The sequence below is a fragment of the Camelina sativa genome, chromosome 3 (genome assembly GCF_000633955.1).
Source record: "Camelina sativa cultivar DH55 chromosome 3, Cs, whole genome shotgun sequence".
Taxonomy (NCBI): Eukaryota; Viridiplantae; Streptophyta; class Magnoliopsida; order Brassicales; family Brassicaceae; genus Camelina; species Camelina sativa.
Window position 1 is genome coordinate 17,890,209 of NC_025687.1, and position 14,774 is coordinate 17,904,982.

A 14,774-nucleotide genomic window follows, 5' to 3' on the forward strand; every position below is an offset into this window, starting at 1 on the left:
TTTTTTTTTTTTGTTTTCTTTGTTATCCTGTGGTTGTGTTGCGTAAAGCGTGTATTAGTTAGATGGCAGCACATAAAGTGCCTTCCATTAGTCACTGCTCAAAGTCCATTTTTGATGTATTGATCCTTACATGTAAGGTTTGCCATATCGGAAGATCGTGTAACTTGACTAGTTTCGGAATGGTGCCTCTTAGTTAGATAAGAAATGTTTTGATGGATACTAAACTCTGCCCTTTTGTTCTGTTGAGTAGAAAGAAGAGCAAATGAGTGGTGGGATATCAGGAATGATGGATATGAACATGGACAAGCTTCTTGAGGATTCAGTTCCTTGTAGGGTTCGTGCTAAACGAGGTTGTGCAACTCATCCTCGTAGCATTGCCGAGCGGGTATTTATTTTACTTTAAAACCTTGTGCTAGATGATGCTTTGCAGTAGTGATTTTGTTTCTGTCTCGTTCTTGTTTTGTTATTAAGCTTTCTTCCATTTATCGTTTTAGGTGAGGAGAACACGAATAAGCGATCGGATCAGGCGGCTGCAAGAACTTGTTCCTAACATGGATAAGGTAAAATTTCTTTTTACAGGGCAGACTGATTTCCAGTTCTCTTGGAATTTTTTTTATAAAAAAAGTTATGAAATGGGCCAAGATTATATATGCTTAATGCTTAAGCTTAGCTGTAAAGGAATTTTGATGTTAACTGTTGATGATTGTGAAGGCATTAATGGAACTTCAAAACTATCTACTCCATAGTCCATAAACCATGATTGTGTGCAGTCTTTCAATCAAGATTCCGTGTATTATATCTGATTAGTTTGCCTTTTTATATTGAAATCAAACTTTTTGACGTTTCTGAAACTCTGGGAGATTTGTATAGCGATGGTGATTCGGGTTCGTTTGTTTTATTTGTTGCAGCAAACCAACACTGCAGACATGTTGGAAGAAGCTGTGGAGTATGTGAAGACTCTTCAAAGCCAGATCCAGGTTTATCTACATATATATATATATATACTAGTTGATTAGTAACACAAATTTATAGAAGAAAATTTTCAGGCTTTGCATTTATTTGATCATTTTATTTGGTATTGAAATTTAATGCAGGAGTTGACAGAGCAGCAGAAGAGGTGCATATGCAAACCTAAAGAAGAACAATAATGTTTCCTTTAGGATTGATATATAATTTGTATTTTTAAAAATCTAAAAAATGGTGATGATCTGTTCGAAAATTCCAAACATGATCATATATTGAACTAGAAAAGAAAAAAAAAATAGATGATTTGATGTATGAATTTTAGCTGTAAAATTTTGTACAATAAGGAAAAAAGTTTTAAAGAGCTAATATATAGAAGTATTTTCTTTATACAAGTGAGGAGAATATATTCTGATAGTGTTATCTGTTTTATCTATCTGTGTTGGTATAGATTTTGTTGTATGTTGAAACTGTAGAGGGAAAATTAAGAAACAGGAGCTGATTTGGTTTCATGTGAGAAGTGACAAAAAATATAGTCTGCTCAAAACAAATCTTTGAAAGAATAAAAAGAATATTCGGAAAGAGCTGAACTTGTGAGATGTGACTATTCTCAATATTGTCACACTAGCTAGTAGTAGCCAATACCCATATGCATTAAGCAATACACATTTTATTTTTTTCTTTTTAAAGTTTTAATCCAAAAAAATAGTATTATTTTAAACTTTTCGAGACAGTCAGCGGCCATGTTCGTTTGATATACGAACAACACCATCAATCTCAACAGAAAGCGCCACATATATACTTGAATTTGTAATTAACATCCTTCTTCGAACTGTTAGACTTACGTCTTCTTTTAACTTCGTATGAAGTTGAATTTCATCTTTACTTCGTCTCTTTTGCTTTCCTCATTTCTCCAATCTATATGAGTATTTTCATAAAAACTCAGTAAGATAAATCAAAGCAATAAAGAGCATGATATTCTAGAAGTTTGGTGGTTTTGTTCTATGCTACCAATATTCTAAAATACGTTAGGCGCTAGTAAGACGGTGCACCACCGTTTAGCATATAGCCGTATACGCGGCTGTATATAGGGTAAATATATTTTATTAAAAATATATATAGATATGATAAATTAGAAATATATTACATATAAATAATTAAATATGTATAATAAAACAAAGTAAATATTAAAATCTTTGCAAAAATATTCATGAAATTGTCAAACCAATAGTATCAACCTTATATTCTAACCCCAAGTAGTCTAAATAATTGAAATAGGAAAACTAAAATAGAAAGATAAAGCAATTTTAAACTTCAAGTTCTTCTTTTCCGTCAACTTGTAGAATTTGGTCATCGTCAGACTCGCAATCAATATCAACAAATTCTTTCATTGTTGGATATGAAATCATCTTCATCATCTAACTCTCTAATTTGATCTGCATCATCAATTGTTGATCGAAATGGTTATTCTTCACCTATATCACCTTGTGAACCAAATTGTGAGTCCTCTCAATCATTGGAAATCCCATCAACTAACCATGATCTGCAGGTCAATTGGTGACAGCTTGCCCTGTGGGAAGGTTGTTAAAGGGTGGGGACCAGGGTTCGAGGAACGCCTGACGCACCAATAACCTACTCGTGGCATTAGGATCGATGCCCTGCAGAGCCAGCTTGGAGTCCGTTTGGGCAGCTAGCAGGGGGCTAGCGGGGTCCGCGGATGGTCAGTTGGGGCAGCTAGCAGTAAGGCTAGTAGGGTCCACGGGACAGGTTGCTACATAAAAATCATCAATTGGTGGCAACTTGTCCTGTGGGAAGGTTGATAAAAGGGTGATGACCAGGGTTCGAGGAACGCCTGACGCACCAATAACCTAATGGTGGATTGGGATATCCACAGTGATGGGTTAGAATCGATGCCCTGCAGGGCCAGCTTGGGGTCCGTTGGGACGGCTAGCATAACCCATCTGTCACAGACTCTTTGTACTGTCTACACATTAAATTCAAAAACGGATCTCCTTTGATAGTTTTCATACTCCTCAAATTATTTGATAGAAAAAAAATAAGTGAAAGAAGAATACCTGGATCATAATCCTCCTTCTGGCAGTCTAGGATGGCCAATGGTTTTCCAAAGTTCCCTTCTATGTCTTCGTAAATCGCCGGTTCAGAATTGATGACTTGACATTGTGTGATGACATCATCTGGGAAAAATGTAGAAACACACTTAAAGACTGCATTTAATACCTCATCATTGGTCGATTGGCTTGAATCTTTATAGAAGTAGTATGGATTCAACAAATAACCTGTCAGATGCAAAGGATTGTCAAGTCGACCATTAGTCCTTTTTTCAATGATATTCAATATCGGCTTAACATTTTTTTCCACATCTTTTAATCCATCACTGGTCTGTTTCTTTGCTTCTATTAGTTCTCCATGCAAGAATTCCATTATAGGCTTTTTATCTCAATCAACAAGTCAAAGCAGTTTGACCAATGGTCCAAAAACTTTCAAGCACATTATCTGTAACAACCCGTCCCGTAGACCCTACTATCTGATCAATTGGTGACAGCTTATCCTGTGGGAAGGTTGTTAAAGGGTGGAGAACAAGGTTCGAGGAACGCCTGGTGCACCAATAACATACTGGTGGATTTGGATATCTACAGTGAGGGGTTATGATCGATGCCCTGCAGGGCCATCTTGGGGCCTATGGGGGCAAGCTAGCAATGGCTAGTGGGTTCCACGGGACGGGTTGTTACATTATCACCCCATTCCAAAATTTAACACTCATCACTATGTTAAATGCCTTTATTCTTTTGGAATGTTTCGACCATTTACAGTTTCTCGACTCACCGCTAGAAAACATGGCTGCTAGTTGATCCCTCTTATCTAAGAGACTTTGCAAAGTAAGAAACGATGATGCAAATCTAGTAACACCAGGTTTGACAATGTCTGTCCTATTTGTGAATGTTCTCATCAACGCCAATGTCTTATGATGAGCATTTAAGAAGATTGTGAATTCTTTCGCCATATGAATTGTACCTTTGAACCTTGTTAGTTTTAATATGTGTTCTAGCATCAAATTGATGGAGTGAATCGCACTTGATGTCGAAATATATTGGGCTTGATCTCTTTCATTTTTTTTTGCCGCAGCCATATTGTTAGTGGCATTATCAGTAACCACTTGAACTACATTCTCTTCACCAATCTCCTCAATGCATGATTTATGTGGTGTGATTTGGGCAGATATTAACATTTAAACGTATGTTATAATTTTTGTTCATTTATAGATAATTTTTTGGTTTTATTCCTCGAATAGTAACAACTATTACATTTGTTTGTTTTGCAGGATTTATCAATAGTAAGGCCCAACACGTATACAAAAATATTTAACAATAGTAAGGCCCATTTTGATTTTAGGTGTAGGTTAATAGGAAAAACACGCGGGCCCCACACCTAAAATCAAAATTTTGATTGTTTTTAAAGGCAATTTTGTCCTTTGTGATTTCATTTAAGTGTTTCCTTTCTTAATAATTCAGTGGCAATTTGAGTAATTAGATCAATAATTTTGGACATTCTCTAATTTGTACTTCTCTTTTAATTATAAGAAGCTGTTTAGAAATTTGATCATTGTTAGAAAGTGGCTTAGATTTATGTCACATGTGACTGAGGTTTTTTATGTCATAATTGACAAACTTTTTGACTAATTCTTATTTTGGAAATAAACTATATATATATATATATCTAAATATATATTCTTTTGTACAAAATACATACATAATATAAATGTAGAATAGTATTTCTACTGATATTATATTTTTAAAACTAATAATTTCAAATATTGATAATTATGATAGAACTTTGACTAATAGAGTTTATTCCAAAAACAAGACAATAAATACTCAAGAAAATGGTGGATTACATATTTGACTCAGTTCTTGTAATTAAGTATTTTTCAATTATGACATAAACTCTCGGTCAAATATGACATAAACTCTAAGTCAGTTTACAACAATGGTCGAATTTCCAAATATTAATTTGATAAAGTTTTAACTAATTTTTGTGTATTTAATATTTAGTATCATCTTTTATTTATATAATGTCTGTCTTTCACTAAAAAAACAAACATATTCTTTAGCTAACAAAAAGAAAAAGAAAAAGAAAATTAAGTTTACAGTTCGTCCTCTTTTAGTGATTAGACCCTTTTTTTTTTAATTTTGTCTCCAACATTAGTTTGAGAAAGCCAAAGGAAACCAAAATTTTAACATGAAAAAGATAGAAAATTATGCAGACCGCATGGTTACATTCTACAGACACAAACAAAAGATCTACACTAAGCTCAATGAGCTGTCCCGTCTTTGTGGTGTTGATGTTGGGTTTCTTGTGTACTCCAACAGTGGAATCGCATACACATTCAGCAGCCCATCCTTCGAAGTGGTTGCAAATCGGTTTCTCAACGGTAAGGGCTCTTCGTCAACCTCACTACTGCAACAATCGAACATAAATGTTCAACGTTAAGAGAAGATGGAAGAACTCTGCAAAGTCTACAACAGTATTTCAGAGAAGGCTGATGCGGAGAAACAGAAAGGGATGGCCATGGCAAAGGCTGAGGCGGAGACACTGCCAGTGGAGAAGGACACATGATGGAGAGTCGATCCAACAACGGTTAAGGATATAGAAGTCCTAAAGCAGTTGTTGGAGAAGTATGAAGATCTCTATGAGAAACTATGTGACGAGGTTGTTTCAAAGAACCAAATAGAAAATGCACCGTAGATTTCATTTAGTGGATCATCTGTTTCATTCAAGTTCCCGGCCCTAAATGTTACTCTTTTCATTTCAAAATTGTTGTCATTCTATAATAGTTTTTTGTTTCAACTTAGTGTTCGTTTTTGTTTTTAATATTACATTGTTATTTTTAATCAAGAATTATTTTATTTTGTCTCTTGTTAAATGAATAAAATATTAAATCGTTTGAAATTCTAATAGTCAAATAAGAAAAAACATAACATATATCTATTTTTAAAACTTGTGCAAAAAAATCTTAAATGATAACTAATTTGAAGATATCTTAATGCTTTATAAAACCTATTTTTCCTATAAAAGTTACTTATGTAAAATTTATTGAGTGATAGTGGCTTTCAGATTTGTTGATGTGTTTCGTAAAATATTCTATCATAAAGCCAAACTAAACCACCAAAATCAATGCAAAGAATTGATCAAAAACATTCTACATAAGATTATAGAATGATGATCATAGAATGGTTTTGATCAATTCTTTGCATTATTTGCATTGATTTTTGTGGTTTCGTTTGGCTTTCTAATAGAATAGTTGACGAAACACATCAATAAATCTGAAAGACACTATCACTCAATGAACTCTTCCACATAAGTAATTTTGTCGGAACAAGAGGTTTTATAAAACATTAAGATATCTTCAAATTAGTTATCATTTCAGATTATTTCTCACAATTTTAAAAAATGGACAAATGTTATGTTTTTTCTTATTTGACTATTAGAATTTCAAACTATTTAATATTTTATTCATTTCATAAAGGGTAAATGAAATAATTCTCGATTTAAAATAACAATGTAAAATTGAAATTGAAAACGACAACCTAGTTGAAACAAAAACTAAACATAGAATGACAACAATTTTTGAAATGGAAAGAGTAACATTTAGGGTCGGGATCTTGAATGAAACAGATGTTCCACTAAATTAAATCTACGGTGCATTTTCTATTTGGTTCTTTGAAACAACCTCTTCATGAAGTTTCTCATAGAGATCTTCACATTTCTCCAACAACTGCTTTAGGACTTCCATGTCCTTAATCGTTGTTGGATCGACTCTCCACCACGTGTCCTTCTCCACTGGCAGTGTCTCCGCCTCAGCCTTTGCCATGACCATCCCTTTATGTTTCTCCGCATCAGACTTCTCTAAAATACTGTTGTAGACTTTGCAGAGTTCTTCCATCTTCTCTTTATGTTGAACATCTATGTTCGATTGTTGTAGTAGTGAGGTTGACGAAGAGCCCTCACCGTTGAGAAACCGCTTTGCAATGATTTTGAAGGATGGGCTACCGAATGTGTATGTGATTCCACTGTTGGAGTACACAAGAAACCCAACATCAGCACCACAAAGAAGAGACAGCTCACTGAGCTTAGTGTAGATCTTTTGTTTGCGTTTGTAGAACGTAATCGTGCCGTCTACATAATTTTCTATCTTTTTCATGTTAATTTTTTGGTTTCCTTTGGTTTTTCTCGAACTCATGTTGGAGACAAATATAAAACAAAGGTTTTAATCACTAAAACAGGACAAACTGTAAACTTAATTTGTTTTTCTTTTTCTTTTTGTTAGCTAAAGAATATGTTTATTTTTTCTGAGTGGAAGACTGACATTATATAAATAAAAGATGGTAGTAAATATTAAATTCATAAAACTTGGTCAAAACTTTATCAAATCAATATTTGGAAATTCGACAATTATTGTAAACTGACTTAGAGTTTATGTCATATTTGACTACTTATTGAAAAATATTTAATTACAAGAACTTAGTCAAATATGTAATCCACTGTTTTCTTGACTACTTATTGTCCAGTTTTTGGTATAAACTCTATTAGTCAAAGTTCTATCATAATTATCAATATCTGATATTATTAGCTTCAAAAAATATAATATTTGTAGATATACTATTCTGAATAAATAATTAGAAATATATATATATATATGTAAAAATAATTAATCTATTTATTCATGATAAAATCTTGACTCATAGAGTTTATTTCCAAAATCAGAATTAGTGTGGAGCCGAATGGGCTCACACCTTCGGGGTGACGGTCTTGGTGTGCAACGAGGACTTTGCGATCTACTAGTAGGGGTGAATTGTGACACCCTGGTTTAAGGACATGTATGGGTTTAAACAAATTGATTTGGCCACCTATGTCACCAAACGACACTTATCTTTTTGGTTAAGGGTCCTAATAGAACTCCAGAGTTGAGTATGCTTGAGCTGGAGTAGTCTGATGATGAGTCACCTACCAGGAAGTGATTGTTGAAACTGTACGAGTAAGGACAAAACACAGGGAAAGATCATTTGGTGATTTATAGGAACGGTAAACAAGTCTATAAAAGCCTACAAGACGTAGCAAACCGACCGTCGGATATGGATTGGCTAATGGGCTTAGTGAGAGGACGTGAGAATCATTAAGGAAGGTGGGACCATGGACTGGGATTGGAAATGAGGCCTACTAAGAGGTGAAGGTCGGGGCACCAAGTGGTATCAAATCCGAACCCAGATGAGTGTGAATTCGAGTGGACTCACACGGGGTGATGGTCTTGGTGTGCAGCGAGGACATTGTGATCTGTTAATGAGGGTGAATTATAACACCTTTGTTTCAGAGAGTTGCGAAGATGTTTAAAAGAATTGATTTTGCCACCTATGTCACCAAAGTGCAATTATCTTTTCGGTCAAGGGTCCTGAGAGAACTCCAGAGTTAAGCGTGATTGAGCTGGAGTAGTCTCAAGATGAGTGACCTTCCGGGAAGTGATTTTCGGAACTATGCGAGTGAGGAGAAAACACAGCGAAAGATCATGTGGTGATTTGTAAGGACGGTAAAAAAAGTCTTAAACCCTCCTGGACGTAGCATACCGACTGTCGGATATGGATGACCTCACGGACCTAGTGAAAGAACGTGAGACTCATTAAGAAATGTGAGTCCACCAAAAGGTGGCGGTCGGGGCGTTACACTATTATAGACAAAAATTAATATAACTGTAGAAAATAAACAAAAATCATGAAAATTAGAGAGTAAATGTTGTATTTGTAAAATACTCCCACACCTTTAAATCCTAAATAGTATTTGTTAGATATAATACAAGTTATGTAGGCTAGGTATCAAATTGTAGCTTCACAAATTTGAAAAACTTATAAACTTGAAGGAAATGTAAGAAATATATATATATATATATATATATATATATATATATATATATATATATATACTAAAGATATACATGCTAGAGTGAGTATTCAAATCCACAATGAATCAGAAAAAACCACGATAGTTTATGATGCACTAAGTTGACGTTGTGCTTGATCTCAAAGTCATCTTTCAAATGACAAATCATAGTATAGATATTCTCATAAATATTATTATGTGTTTTAAAATATTTTATATATGTTATACATTCATATATATATATATTATATTTGAAAATAAATATTTTATAAATTATAATTGGAAAAGGCAAAACACAATTGAATACAAATTGTTATTTATCTAGAATAGCCGAAAAATACTATAATGTAAACAAGAATAGAATTATGTAGATGAATTACCTGCAACTCATTTGTTGAAAAAGATTCATGGGCATGCGTCATGTGGACTAGAAATGTGGATCCTTCGATAATTTGATGATGACTAGTTTCTTACAACATAAATCACATAATTTATAGAGTATGGAGTTAAATCTAAAATGTAAAGACTTTTATAGATATGTAGTAACATATCTAAAAAATATATTTTTCTTTTTATATAAGATTTTGTAATTGTCATGTTGTTGATATTCAATTAATTTGTTTCGATAAAAGGTGTATAGTATAGTTGAACATTGACTAGCAAATAGACTATCTTTGATTGTTTGACTAGCCAAGAAATGATATGAAGAATAATGACTATTACATGCTTTCTCCATTTCAAAATAGTTATCATTTTATAATTAATCTTTTGTTTCATTTTTAGTCGTAGTTCTCGTTTTCCAGTATCACTTTCACTAAAACATTATTTTATGTATTTCTTATTAAACAATTAAAATATTACATACTTTGGAATTCTAATAGTCCAACAAGGGTACCATCTATTTTTTTAATTTGTGTGAAACAATTTAAAACGAAAACTAATTTGAATCAGAGAAAATATTATCTTAAATGTCAACATATATAAACTTATTAGGCAGAATAATATCATTTGTTACCGGATTTAGTTTTGATATGTTATAACTTATAACAAGTTTTTTTCTTGTGCAGCCCGCTATAACAAGTTCATAACATTGAATAATTAAGGGGAGTGTTTTAAAATATTAATTTTACATGAGTGATGATTATCTATTACATTGAAATAATGTCTCTTTTTTTGTGCACCAAATTCTCACTACAAGAAAACATGCTATTTATGACTCCAAATTTCGTCCCAAAATAGTCGCAAATATGTTATATACGACAACATATTTGCGACTATTTGAGATGGTCGTTAAAAATTGGTCGCAAATTTTTTTGGTCCCAAGATAGTCGCAAAATACCGACTACTATGTGACCTCATTTTAGAGTCTTAAATTTGAGACTATGTTAATACTCTAGTATGTAGTCATATATTAGAGACTAATTAGTTACGTATATCTATAGTGAATATTTTGTGACTCAAGACAGAGACTAAATTTTGACGGTATTTCATGTCACATAATACTAACGTTTTTGCGACGAACTACAGAAGAAAAAACAAAAAAAAAAGATTTATTATATCATAGAAAAGGAAATCAAAAATAATTTTATTTGTAATTAAGCTCATTACAACTCGAAAATACAATAATTTTATTTGTATATCTATTGACTATATTTATTTATTAGCATCATCGACGGAGGGACGGAGAACAAAACGGTGGGTGGCCGGAGACGGAGATGCGGTGGCCGAAGACGGAGATGCGGCGGCCGGATATGGAGATGCAGCAGCCAGAGACAGAGATGCGGCAGTGGTGAACGGCGCAAGCATCTTCAACGGTGGTCCTCCATTTCCAGTATCTCCTATGTCGTCCTTCTTGATACTGATTGTTTAGATCTACCGATGAAATCTAAAATACAAACCAAAAAGATAATTAAAACACGTAGGAATTCCAGTAAAGATGTGTTGGGAAACTAGATCTGAATAGCAAAACCATTACGAGCTCTAATCTCAAGCAAATACACATACATATAAGTAGATTGAGAAGAATATTAAGAGAGAAAGAGACAAACTTGTTTCCACCATCTTTAGCGACGTAGTTGCAGTTCTTTCTCGATTTCACTTGACAAAGAAGAGAAGTGGGCAAAACCTAGAGAAAAGAAAAGAGGAGAGAAAGAAGAAGGAAACAAACAAAATTGATTTACTAGATACGATGAGGGAAGGAAGGAATAGAAGGGAAGGAAAAACAAAGATGAATTTTGTCTATTGGATTGAATCTATCAACGGTGGATGACACACCAAAAGACAATCCTTGCCATTTAAGATTAGCCAATGAGATGAATTTCTTATTTTTTCTTTTGGTAAATTACTTTTTTTTTTTTCCTTTTGGTAAATTATGGTAATTTGGCATCATTTTGTGTCATAATTTCGAAATTAGGAGTTGAGGATTTATAAAGTATTATATCTAATTTTAATTTAAACTGATTAGATTTATAAATAAAATATTCTGAATTTTTTGACTGAATTCAATTTTTGAATATATACGATAGTTAAAAAGAATATATAAATGTATTAATTAAAATCAAGACAAAATGGTTAACTCAACATATTAGTCATTCAATAATGTCAAATTACATTTTTTAAATCTCAAGGAGTTGCTAAAACGAGGCAAAGAAGTCCCAAAAATTGTAGCAAATTAGTCATAACTAACAAGTTTAACCTGAAACCACATGTAACACTTGTACATGTAACAGAAAAAACAAATATTTTGTTTAAAACATTGATAAACAAGAGTTTTATAGAGATTTTGTGTATGTATTACTCATAAAAGAACATGTAACACTCAAGATAAATTTTGAACTTATAAATGTTTAGTTTATAGTCATTGAAATTTAATACTTTGAGAAAGTTATTATTGACAAGGTGAGCAAAACAAAGCATAAACATCAACCTTAACATGTAAATGAGTCTCAAATGTGAAAATTCAAAATAAAAAATATAGAGAGTAGGTAAACAGTCTTAAAAGAGTAGCTAAATCAGATGTTAGTCGCAAAGTCTTCAGATATCAGTCACAATATCGTCTCAAAACATGTCTTTAATTGGTAGCAAAAGAGTGACAAATTGAGATAGTCGTAATATAGTGGCAAATAAGTCGCAATATGTGACCATTTTAAGACTACAATATATATGTCACAAAATAAAAATTTTGAATTCTACACATTATGAGAAAAACTGTTTATATAAATCACTAAAGAGAACTCATAGTAGTAGTATAAAGTACATGTAATAGTAAGATTTAGTAAAACAATGTTTACATCACTTAGTTTTGAATTTTTCTTCATTGCAACACATTCTCATAAAAGAACATGTAACACTTAAGATAAATTTTGAACTTATGGATGTTTAGTTTATAATCATTGAAGATTAATACTTTGAGAAAGTTATTATTGATAAAGTGAGCAAAAAAAAGCATAAACATCAATCTAAACATGTAAATGAATCTCAAATGTGAAATTTCAAAATAAAAAAATATAGAGAGTGGGTAAACAGTCTTAAAAGAGTAGCTAAATCAGGTGTTAGTCGCAAAGTCTTCAGATATCAGTCACTATATCGTTGCAAATTGTGACTTCTTTGTTACTAAATAGGGGTAAAAATATGGACGCAAATAAGTCCTCAATATACGACGTTTTTGCAACTTGTTGTACCGACTATATAGCTGGTCACAAAGTAGTCGCAAATTGTGACCATTTTGAGACGAATTTATTTTCGACGCAAAAGAGTCCTAATGTAGTCGCTAATTTAAGACTCTTTTGTGACCTTTATGTTTCGTCGTTAATAAGCGACGTTTTCTCTCCAATTTTTTTTGTAGTCGTTAAGTCGTCGCAAAATAGTTTCAAAAGCGTTACTTTATTTTGCGAGTGAATAAGTAGTCACAAAATGTAGTCCCAAAATGCAGGTTTTCTTGTAGTGTCTTCATTCAAACTAGAAAGTTACATGAGGATATGTTATCGGATACATCTGAAATGCAGTCTTGGAAAATTAAATACAATAGCCATCAAAAATTAAAGATAGAGACACAAGCATAACAAAGCTTGATAGGAACCAGGAGCAATGTTAAAACAACCTAACAAGACCAACCCCATGGGAGAAAATGCTTTAGACACAAGAACCTCAAATGGTAGCTGGGGAGTTACCAAACGTTGAGACTTTAAGACAATTTTTGAGCCAACACAAATGACTAAAGGTTGAGGTTTAGGGCAGCCTCGAGCAACGCCGGAAACAGAGCCGGTGATCAAACATCGTCCAACATGGACGGAATCTGAACCAACATCAGTGATTATAGATTCAAGGCTAACTGGATCCGCCAGAGAAGTATTTGATGCACACAGGGAGGAGCGGGAGAAATATCCAATGCTCTAGAAGATGGAGAAGCAGGTGATGGCGAGAGGAAAGTGGCGGAACTGAAACGACCCGACCCGTTTTTTTTAAATAATAAATAATAATAATAATAAAATAATAATAAATAAATATTCTACAGCTAGGGGTCTCATACCCACTAGCCTCCTAACCACAACACACAACAGCGGATAACATAAACCATACCAATAACCCAATCATTATCCAATAATTAAATAACCAATAATCAAAGTATGACAATTCCAATAACCAAACATCAAGAAATATAGAACCAGCAACCTAGCAATGTTTTGATGACCCAACTCTAGTAACCTAGCAATGCCAGACAAAAACCAATCGAGTCCCTAGAACATCCTCCTCTTCATTGCCTTGATTCCAGGATCACACTTTGCCTTTACCTGCACCACAAACACAAATTGAGATGCATGAGTATTTGATAAATACTCAGTGAGGCAATCCTCCCATCTACTGGGCTATACACACAAGCAACTGTGATACCAATGTTCCAAACAATCAACAAACAAAGCATACAAACCAGGAAAACAAACATCATCCCGCTGGAAGGAAGGTGTCGACCTACACCAGCCGAGTGTTGACCGACACTGGCTCTTGGTGTTGACCGACACTACCCCACAGTGTCGATCGATGCCTCTCACTGGTGTTGACCAACACCAATTGGTGTCGATGGACACTACCTCTGCAACCGCGATCCGCACGAAGCCGAGAGTCGAATCTTGCCGCCAAACTCCACCAAATCGCCTAATACTCAAAACCCAAGCCATATACGTTTGTAGGAACCTATAGCAATCACTCCCATCAAGAAAAACACACAAAACAGCAACAAACAAGCAAGAACAAGGAATCACAAGCTTAGATCAGCCATGGTCAAGCGCTCACCTCTTTGCAGGAAGATTCCGACCAATAGCAACGAATCCAACCCTCCTAGAAAGCTTCTAACATGTTCCTAGCCTTGGATCCTCACTCCCACAACAAGATCTCACCAAAAAAACCTTGAAATCTCACAAAAATCATAAATAAGAACTGTTTCTCTCCCTTTTCTCTTTGTTTTCAAGCGGCGACAAACAACCAAAACACGACCTAGGTCGATTTTTCCCCTTTAATACTTGGTTCCATTGTTTTCCATAAACCAAACCAACCAAAATCGACAATTAAATCGAACTGGTCGAACCAGAAATAACTGGTGTCGACCAACACCACTGATGTTCATATATTTTACCCTGTTTTCCGTTAATATATTCACATCTTTTTCATCATTTGCTATCCTTTTTGACCATTATTGCATAGTTTTAGGATTGTTCTTGCATTAGAGTGTAGTTGCATTGCATTTGCATCTTTTCTTGCATAAACATGTGATTTTGGAGCCTAAGGAGCATAGAAGCAATGCTGAAGAGAAGTGAAGCAATCATGAGGAGAAAGCAAAGGAGTTAAGGCTGGAGAACCAAGGTCCGGAG

General features: G+C 33.8%; 3 protein-coding genes across 3 annotated transcripts in view; 2 read left to right on the plus strand and 1 right to left on the minus strand.

The window, feature by feature from the left end:
- Positions 1-1,332, plus strand: part of LOC104777468 (transcription factor bHLH80-like) — a 3,430-nt gene extending 2,098 nt beyond the window's left edge. Inside the window, exons 4-5 of the mRNA XM_010501729.2 lie at positions 909-977; positions 1,095-1,332. Of these exons, the coding sequence (XP_010500031.1) occupies positions 909-977; positions 1,095-1,148 (123 nt within the window). The 3' untranslated portion in view covers positions 1,149-1,332. The remainder of the gene's footprint in view (positions 1-908; positions 978-1,094) is intronic.
- LOC104779098 (agamous-like MADS-box protein AGL29) lies at positions 5,251-5,598 on the plus strand. The gene is made up of 2 exons (XM_019240441.1): positions 5,251-5,413; positions 5,474-5,598. The coding sequence occupies exons 1-2, from the start codon at positions 5,251-5,253 to the stop codon at positions 5,596-5,598; spliced, it is 288 nt and encodes a 95-aa protein (XP_019095986.1).
- On the minus strand, positions 6,677-7,183 carry LOC104779099 (agamous-like MADS-box protein AGL61). Its single transcript, XM_010503492.1, has one exon. It carries the CDS (start codon positions 7,181-7,183, stop codon positions 6,677-6,679), a length of 507 nt encoding a protein of 168 aa, XP_010501794.1.

What these genes read in the sequence shown, in the direction of transcription:
- LOC104779098 (XM_019240441.1), top strand. Translation starts at nt 5,251, where the DNA reads ATGGTTACATTCTACAGACACAAACAAAAGATCTACACTAAGCTCAAT. An exon ending in TGCAAATCGGTTTCTCAACG is followed by an intron (nt 5,414 to 5,473) that starts GTAAGGGCTCTT and finishes TTCAACGTTAAG; the next exon opens with AGAAGATGGAAGAACTCTGC.
- LOC104779099 (XM_010503492.1), bottom strand. Translation starts at nt 7,183, where the DNA reads ATGAAAAAGATAGAAAATTATGTAGACGGCACGATTACGTTCTACAAA.